Source organism: Diospyros lotus, chromosome 8 (genome assembly GCF_014633365.1).
Source record: "Diospyros lotus cultivar Yz01 chromosome 8, ASM1463336v1, whole genome shotgun sequence".
Classification (NCBI taxonomy): Eukaryota; Viridiplantae; Streptophyta; class Magnoliopsida; order Ericales; family Ebenaceae; genus Diospyros; species Diospyros lotus.
In genome coordinates this window covers 30,507,470-30,517,268 of record NC_068345.1, presented here as the reverse complement: position 1 = coordinate 30,517,268, position 9,799 = coordinate 30,507,470, and the positions used below count along the sequence as shown (strand labels likewise).

At 33.5% G+C, this 9,799-nt stretch overlaps 1 protein-coding gene across 1 annotated transcript; it reads right to left on the bottom strand.

The window, feature by feature from the left end:
- Positions 1-5,105: 5,105 nt before the first annotated feature.
- Positions 5,106-8,551, bottom strand: LOC127807082 (putative HVA22-like protein g). Its single transcript, XM_052344694.1, has 7 exons — positions 8,236-8,551; positions 7,516-7,557; positions 7,324-7,422; positions 7,184-7,240; positions 7,026-7,089; positions 6,722-6,925; positions 5,106-5,596 (listed from the first exon to the last, which is right to left on the bottom strand). The coding sequence occupies exons 2-7, from the start codon at positions 7,545-7,547 to the stop codon at positions 5,243-5,245; spliced, it is 810 nt and encodes a 269-aa protein (XP_052200654.1). The 5' UTR covers positions 7,548-7,557; positions 8,236-8,551; the 3' UTR covers positions 5,106-5,242.
- Between the last annotated feature and the right edge of the window lie 1,248 nt (positions 8,552-9,799).

Here is a 9,799-nt window from a genome sequence, read left to right as displayed (position 1 = left end):
CAAAGAAAATTTGATGCACTATGCATGCCTATTGGGTGAATTTATATCTGTCGTTTTGTCTGCAAAGGTGAAATCTTTTATTTTAAAAGTCTTTTACACACTATTTCACGCATATAAAAATGATAAATTACAGTACACAATGACTCTCGAGACAAGAGATATAGTGTATAGTGTCCATAAGGAGTTACTTCCATAAGAGGATGAAACTCTCATATTCTGTTATTATAACTTGAACTTGCATTCTTGTCTATAATCTGTTATTCGGGTACCAATCGTGTTATGTGGTGGGATTAGTAAGTAATGTTAGTATGTGATATTTTTTTAGGAAAATGCTATTGGTACATCTTTGTGTACACCTTGGGCTACACAAAGGTGTATCAATGACAAAAATATCCCTTTGAGGCGCATAGAGGCGCGTGAGGCGCATGGAGAGTCGCAGGGTATTTTTGTCATTGATATACCTTGTGTAGCCCAAGATGTACAAAAATGATGTACATGTAGCATGACTCATTTTTTTATTAGATAATAAAAAGATACATAGATAGTTGCATTTATTTATTATTTAATAAAAATATATTATTTGAAGATTTATTTTTAATTTAAATAAATAATATTATTTGTCGGTTAAAATTTCTCTCTCTCTCTCTCTCTATATATATATATATATTCTATGCTTTTTTCACGGATGCCACTGATGATAATGATAATTCATATTATTATTTAGCTTTGACTAAGTGCGTGCTCTTTTGTCCTTATCCTTATCCTTTATATGATAGTTTTTTTAAACTTCTAGAATACTGTTTTAGCCGATGTTATAATTGTTGATTTAAAAGATTTATATATATATATATATAAATGTATAAGCGTAACTATTAATATTTAAAAAAAAAAAAAACTTAAGCATGTGTTTGGCAAAAATATGTTAAGATAACATGAAAGTATGATTTACTCGTTAAATGTTTAAGTTTCACAACCACAAACTCATTTAAAATATAAAAATTAAAATGTTTTTATTTTTTAACCTAGGACATTAGTCCTTTGTAATTTTATTTTTTTTTCAAAAACTCAATTCAACATTTTTTAACCAAAAAAATAAATAAATTTACATGCCCAAAAACAAATAATCATCTTGTCTTAATTAATTTTAAATAATTACATTAAAATTTATTATTATAAATTAATTAAAAATAAAAATATGAAATTTATCCTAAAATGGAGGAAAGTGGCACCAATTGACGATTGGGAAGGAAAAATAAAAATAAAAAGTAAAAAATGTAACTACTAGTCTTAATTAATTCCTAAATTTAAGCAAAATTTTAATTTATCTCAAAAAAAAAATACAAAAGTCACTTAGTACATAATCTAAATGAAGTACAATTCATCTTTGAATTATGGAAAAAAATTATTATTCAATTTATTTTCAAATTGCAAAAACAAAGTAATTTTTTAACTTTTGAAATTAAAAGCACAAATATAGTATTTAAAAATTAAATAGAAATCGTGTTTACTGAGGAGAAAAAACAAGAAGAAATTTTAATTTTTTTTAGAGATTATTTTGCTTTCAAGATTCAAAGATAAACTGTAAACTAATTTGTTTTTATGATTCAAACATGAATTAGATATTATTGTTTAGGTTGTGGACTAATTGGTTTTTACACTTCTTTGGAGATAAATTGGGATTTTGAAACTAATTATGATTAGTGAATAGTGATTATATTTCTCACTTTTTTTTCTCTATTTTATCTCAAATCATTAATTCACACAATTTTGCTCCACTTAGGGTGAGTTTGGTAGTTTTATTTTTAATTAATTTATAGTAGTAGAATTGTGTAATTGTTTAAAATTAATTGGGACATTATGGTGATTTTTTTTATATGTAAATCGAAAAAATTTATGTCAAATAGAGTTTTTGGTCAAAAATAAAATTACAATAAGGTTAAAAGTCCTAAATTATAAACTTTAAAAGGGGTTAATAATAGATTTTAGCCTTAATATTATTATAAAGATAATATATGTTAAAATAAAGAGTTATAAGTAGATATAATCGATTAATGAATTGTTTTCTATTTATATTTGTTGCTTATAAGTTGTATTATTATTAGTGGTTTAAAGGACCTGAAGAGTTAATTGATTTATGCATATCTTCAATCGTTTTCTTGAATTGAATCAACTTGGTGTCTGATTTTTACAATCTCAACCCCCTCTATGTTGGGCCCATTCGAGCCTTAAATGAGTTGATTATTATATAACAAAGTAGATTTAGTAAATTAGATATGATGAAATGAGTTTGAAAAGTTAATATTTGATAAATATTTAAGTTAATTTAAAATAATAAAATAACTAAAAAAGACATAAAAGTCATTTTTTTGTTTACCAAACACCTAATTAGAGTGGTGATATCTAAACACAATTTAATTCACTTGCGAACTCAAAGCAAACACCCTCTTCATCTAGGTTTAATAGTTATGCTAGATGTCTTGATACGACTTATATATATATAAATTATCTTTATATCTCTATTTTATTTGACTTAGTTTTTTGTATACTCTTAATGTTTAAGTCACACACCAATTGTTGAAAATTGGAACAAAATAGAAATGCTATTGGTCCATTGTCATTTATACTATGATTTGTAGTAAAATAATCATTTTATTTTATTATTATATTTGGTAAACAAGAATTTTGATGGAATTGAATTAAAAAAAAAAAAAAAAACTCTAGGGTGAAAATACCTTCATACTAAAAAAAAAAAAAACTCATTTTTAATTTGTTGATGTTAATAATAAAATCTACCACAAATTTCATTTAATTATTTCATGTAAGTTTAAGGTAAATATCAAATATGAGATTTTACGTGAAAGCTCATTGACTTCTATGATCTTGCATCAATTTCTCTTATATTGTTTGAAAATTGCTGTTAATATTTTGTAAATGTCCAAAAATATCTTCATATTTATATTTTTCATATCTTTTTCTTTTTCTTCTCTATCTAAGATATATCTTCTCTTTCATCTTAGATTTGTTTGAAACGAAGATGAGCGAACCCAAATATGGGTTAACTCATTTTCAAAGTCTCTCTCATTTCTCAAAGAATCCAAATCTAGATTGAAGAGGAAAATGAACAAATTGATATCAAGGTTTATTCATCTACAAAATATAACTTTCTCTGTCTATCTTTTCTTCGAGCTCAAATTTAGGTTTGAGATGTTCATCTTAAACCCAAGATGAATGAACCCATATAGATTTGAGATAAAGATGATTGAACTTACATCTAAGTTCATTCATTTTCCAACTTTCTCTCTATTATATCTCTAAAGTATCTAAGTTTAAAATATAGAATGAACCCAATGAGAAATGAACCTATCTAGTTTAAGAGAAAGATAACAAACTTAAATCTAGATTTGAAATGAAGATGAACAAATCCAAAACAAGGTTTGTTCATCTTCCAAGAATGTCTCTCTCTATCTCCTCCCATTATTTCTAACTTAAATGGCTTTGTTCATCTTATAAATGAATTTATTTGGATTCAAGATGAGGATAAATTGACCCAAATCTAGGTTCATTTATTTTCAAAAGTGAATAACCTACATCTCGTTTGAGTGAGTTTGTTTGGCAATACGACGATGAGAAAAGTTAGAGAGAGAGAAAATGAGGGAAAGGATAAAATAAAAGAGGTAAAATAGTTTTTATCCTTATTTTTAAACAAAAGAAGTCATAATTATTTTTCAAAAATTAAAGGTGATCAATATCATTTCATCAAGTCTTAAGATTGGTGTGTGAAATTTAAGATTGGTGTATGAAATTTATTTGAACTTTATGATAAATTCCATTTAAGTTTTTAGACTAAAAAATACATATAATTTCATATTTGTGAGTAAAGTAGTTCATATAATTTCTTATAATTAACTAACTTACATCTGATTTTAAACACAGTAACACTGACCATGGATGGCAGTTCTTATGTATGATTCATAGAATGAGAATTCCATCGATTTTTTTTTTTTTTTTGAGAGAATGTCCGTACTTTTTTGGTTAATGCATCATTACGAACGATCTCCGTTGTTCGATTCTACGATTTTAGCAAAAGAGGTAAATCAGGAAACCCAGCATACAAGTTTCAACCTCTAGCACAACTGCAAACGTGAGGGCGGTAAGCATTTTTTATTTTCAAGATCGCTCTTTACTTATAGAACTATTTTCTGATCAGGGCTCGAACACGGAACTTGGGGCCCAAAGAACAACACCCTAGCAATTCTTCTTTTATCAATTGATCTATGAAATAAGAATGTTCATTCTTGCCCTCCAAGCATAGCCAAGTGACAAAGAGACAGACTAAAAATTTGTCTGAAATTTTTTAATGGGTATTCGATTTTGAAGAAAGCATAATATTTTTTTTTAGGAAAGGACCTTAAAAGTGACATCAGTGATGTCAAGACTTACCATCTTAATTATTCAGATATATCATGCAATTTATCTTCTCAATATAGCTCTAGGAATAAGATGGCTAAGGAGACCATTTAAAAAAGAATCTCCATTCTTATTCCATAGTTACCCCCAAATGCCCGTCAGCTCCATTCTCATTCCTAATTACTTTCTTCCCTCTTTAGCTCAGTAGGCGTGTGGGTCCCGGAAGGCATTGAAAAATCAAATGAGCGTGGGGCAGTTCTCGAACGACTGCCACTAACTACGAAGGCCCGACCAGCTGTATGATTTCATTGCTCTTGGCAACATTGCAAGGACTGTCAGACCCCCCCATAATAAAGGCTAACGGTAATCTGATGCGCCTGTTTGTGAAAGACTGGGCAAGTTAACTAACATGCAAAAGATTTCAGTCAGTGCTGCGAGAGTGTCACTGATGAAATTTAAATGAGGCTTTTCTCCAAGGCATCAACCGGATCCTAATTTTCTAATCAGATTACCTTCTGTAAGCCTCTCAAATGTACAAATTTTATTCTAAATCGTGACATATTTTCTTATAAGATCACACATCAGATAGCAAGGCTTACTCTGAGAGTGTCTCGCTACATTTAAACACCCCCCCCCCCCCCCTCCCCTCTGGGAGTTAAAGCTCCTCCCTTCTTCAACTCATCTTGATGGAAATCATGGACACAAAGGAACCAATAGAATAAGAAACGACAAATGTACACAACGTCAAGAATTCAAATCAGCATTTTCACCTATTGCCTAAATACTCACATATTGCAAGCTATAGCTATCCTGGGGAAGGTGCCGGCCCCATTATTTAACGGCTTGCTGTAGAACGGGTTTTCCTCAATCTGCCACGCGTAGCCCGAACAACTTCTCCCATGATGTTCGTCTCTTGGGCAGGAGGGCTCGCATTTTCTTTCGCTGCTGCTGCAATGGGTGCTGATTCAATCTGCATTGCCTCAGATTCATTTGAATCTAACTGGCTGGAGGTTTCATCAGGCTGTTGAACTGAGGTGTCTTTTTGTGCATTCAAGCCTGCCACAGTGGGGGTTACTTTAAGTGCTTGTGGAGCCAATTCTTCTGCTTCCTCTTTTTCATTCTCACTTGAGGATTTGCTAGAAGTAGAAGGTGGTTCTTCACTAGAAGCAGGAGTTTTGGTGGTTGTCCTCTGGTTTGATGCACAAAATAGAGGTGAAAAAGCTAAGTATTAGTACAAAATAAGGGCGCAAATAACATACAGATACATTGACAGTCATTGCAGCATCAATTATGCACAACAATTCGGACACGAGCAGTACTATTCCAGCCACTAATTGGGCCCTCCCTTTCCTTTCAAAAAGGTTTTTCCTTTATGCTGTAATACTTTTTTTACATGAAGCCGACAATTTTCAAGCATAGGGCATATATGTCGGTGAACAAATCCCATCCAAGGCTATGCAACATATCTATCATCAACTATTTTTCTTCTTTTTTTTTTATGGGGTGGGGCGGGGGGTGTCACAGAGGGGTTGCAGAATTTTTACTCCATGGACATAGGTTCTTAATTGACAGAAGATTAAAAAATTGGTCCCAATGACATTTCTGTAAAAAAATTAACAAAATCGATACTGCATTTAATTAAGGAAGATGAGAGACACAATTGTGCATCCACACAATGGTCCCAATCTGATAAAGAGCTAGCCTGACATCTGCTGGGAAGCCCAGCCAGCCTAATAAAGGGATGGGAAGGATACCGTCGGGAGAAGTGTAAAAGAAAGTGTGGCATACATTGCAGCATGACATGATTTTGATTGCATCACAATATTTAGAATGTGACTCTTACGTATGATATGAGTTATGTAAGGCCTCATATGAGGCCATAGATTAAAATGGCTCACCAGCTAGAATTTATGTTGTCAATAGTCAACTCCACATAACGGGATCATGGTTTGATATGTTATTATTATTGTTAATGTTGTACAATTTTTAGAATGTGAATTTGTATCACAATCAGCGTTACTTTGGCTACATGTTAAACATATGGTTCCCATCCCAAGTATACTCTTTATAAATTGCATGATTTTTTTTTAACAGAAAGCAACCAGTTTTAATTCATTGACCTGAAAAGGCCAGCAAACATGGTTCCCTAAAAAAATTCATACATCAGCCCTGTGGATAAAAACTTCATCAGATTACTAATATCCCATTAATGTTTCAATGCAGTTGCATGCGCTTAAATCAAACTTGAAAAACCCAGAATTAAGATGATTTTCATGGTGGCCCATATAAAGGGATAAATAGTGGCAATGCATACCTTAGGAGGTCTTGGTGTGGATTGTGCAGCAATATATTGCAGAATCTCAAAAATTCTGGTCTGACCATAGCTTGCAGCTCTTTGCCAATACGAAACTGCAATATCTCCAGCCCTTGTCTTCAGTTCCAACAAGTTCCGATCAATTTCTGTCTCATGCTTTGCAATGTATGGTCTAAAGAACGAATCGTAGACATATGTTGTTCCCTAAAACAATTAAGGAGAAAGAAGAGATTTAATACAAAGGAGATAAACACAGTTAGAGAACTACACTTTCAATTTGAGTCACAGGAAGTAAGATTAATACCTTAGTTTTGGGGTACCACAAATATATAAAGAATGCCAGCTTGGCTTCACTGTACATTGGAACCCTTCACAGCGAAGAATAAGATAATTATCCTAATGTAATAGAAAGTCAATCAATACATAAACCATATTTTTGTGCTCAAGTAAGGATTTCCTTACCATGAGACAAAAGTATCACCAACTCTTTCACAAACTGTCAAAATAGCAACTAAGATCCTGAAATATCCAAAATTAACGCATTTTTACTAGGCAAGTTTGCTCGAATACTCTTGATGAGAAAAACTACACCAAGTAAATACCAATACTGGCACCAAAAACGAAGTTGCTCAATATCCGGTTTATTCTTTTCCACAGTTTTGTAGCATTCATATGCGGGATAGGCATAACCAAAAACCATCCTGCAAAACGAAGTATTAACATTTTAAATAGTTGCGATCACAAGGTCGGAGCGATGCAGCTTTATGAAATGGGTATGTTCATGGACAACATACACAAGTCCTCGGGTAAGAAAGGATCCAATCATTTTTGTATGCCTAGCACAAAAAGAAAACAATTAGCTAAGAAAATTCCCATCTCTAAATTCAAACCAAGAATATTTAGGTGTAAATCAAATTATAATTGCTGCATAACGGGAAAGGGTGTAAATTGCAAATTAAGCCGTCTGGCCGCCAAGAAAACAGAGGAAAAATAAGACAAGGAACTCAAACTCTAATCTAGCATTTAATGCCGCTTTTTTTTTTGCCCTCAGAAGTACATTATATGTCACCTAATCCTCACCCGAAAAACAAAAAGAAAAAAGAAATGAAATGAAAAAAAGAAAAAGAAAATCAAAATAGCTGACTTATTCTTGTCCTCTTTTTCTCAGTAACCAAACGAGTTACAAAGATATCATGGAAAGCTAGCCACAAAAATCAAATCATTTGAGTGGCATCACATTACAAGTACAAGAAACTAGGGCAAAACAATGCCCTAAATTTACTGAAAACATACCCAAGAAGTTCAAAAGATTACCGATAACAACGCAAAACTCCGCAAAAAAACAAAGAAAAAAGCCCTAAAAACAATCTTCCTACGAATCTCAATCCCAACCAAAGAACGCCGAGAAAAACCTTTGCACCGTAAGCGAAATAAATCTCACAAACGAATTCAAGCTTAAAATAATAGAGAAATACACAAGAAACTGACAAAATGAGCGAGAAATCGATCAGTACCGCGTCACTTATTCTAGTGGAAACAACAAAGAGGAGGGAAGACTCGCATAAAGCGAAAATGAGCGAAGAAGCGCAGAGATCACGGCGGCTGCCGAGAGGTTCAAGACGATGGCCGCGTACGGAAGAGCCGCGCCGCCGGCATACGACGGCGAACCGTTATTAGGTCGGCGGAGAGAATGAAAAATGTAAAGAGAGAGAGAGAGAGTGTGATAAAAGACTGAAGCTCAGATTTGTGTCGTTTTTAAAATCGCCTCTCTCTCTCTCTCTCTCTCTCTCTCTCTCTCTGCCTTCGGATTTGTTTACTGCGTTTTAATCGCAATCGTAAAATGTGACTTTGAGTTCCGTAGTGACGGATAAGGAGATGATCTCTGGTCGCGGATCACGTTCATACAGTGGGTACCCGGGAATCATCACCGTGATCAAAATCCCACGTGTCCCAATCCGTCCAATTAAGAACAGACGCAACGTGTTTCTGTTGTACCTTATCACGGCCTAGCTAACGTTCCTTAAGTGGTGGAAAACAATTTCGAGAAATGATTTACTAACCCGTCGAGGAGGAGACAGGTAGCTCCTCGCCCACCCCCCGGGTCGGATTTTTCGGTTCGGCCCCACACCGGATGAAGTGAGGCGCCCCAGTGAAGGTCATTTTGGTCAAAATCGCGTTTCTGGTGACTTTACTCTGTCACGGAGGGTGACGGCCGGGAACGCTGCCTTTGTGATAAAAAGTTAAGTAGCCAGCAAGGATCAGGGGGGAGCCGAATATTGGGCAAAGTATCAATCAAAATCGTTATGGATAGATAATGAACATCGTCTGTCTGCAGAAGAGGTCCCTGTAATTCATTCCTAAATATTTTAAATAATAACACTTCAGCCCCCAACTTTTGTCCTTTCTACAATTTTTATATCCTTCCTTTGTTTTCTAACCACGTTCTTCAGGATAGCCCCTCCCCTTTTGCTTTGCCGTCACTCTCGCCCTCCTTAATTTACTCGGGTACACTGGCCAATTATGGCCACCAAACTAATTAGCAATATTTTAAAGCCCCCTGTCAAAAACCTTTTAAAAACTTAACAAGGCAATAAATGAAAGTGGGTGGACTTCTTACAAAGTTCTCTACTCTACCAAATTTGACATCAATCATCAGCAAGTTTGAATGCATTGCCCAACTTATTAAACATTCTTTTCTGTTGACAAGAGGTTTTTGGCAAGCATTACCTCTGGGCTTGAGCAAAGAATTGAATTCTGAGTATAAATCTTTTTGACTCTAATCTTGTGTTTCTTTCTCTTATCAACCATTGGAGGCAAGCAATATATTGTTCATTTTAATTTAAAATGTATATAAACATAAATTATATTATTTTGTCTTAAAAATGATCTAACAAATAAAGAACAGAAGATATCCCTTACTTTTTGAATTACAACTCTTTTCAACTCACACCCGAAATCAACGTAAGATTCTCATCAACACAATAAGTATCTATCCTTTTTTTGGGTGATCATGATATTCATGGTCATGGTGATCATCATCATCTTCAACAAGGGGATGCTTAGGTTACAAGGCACAAT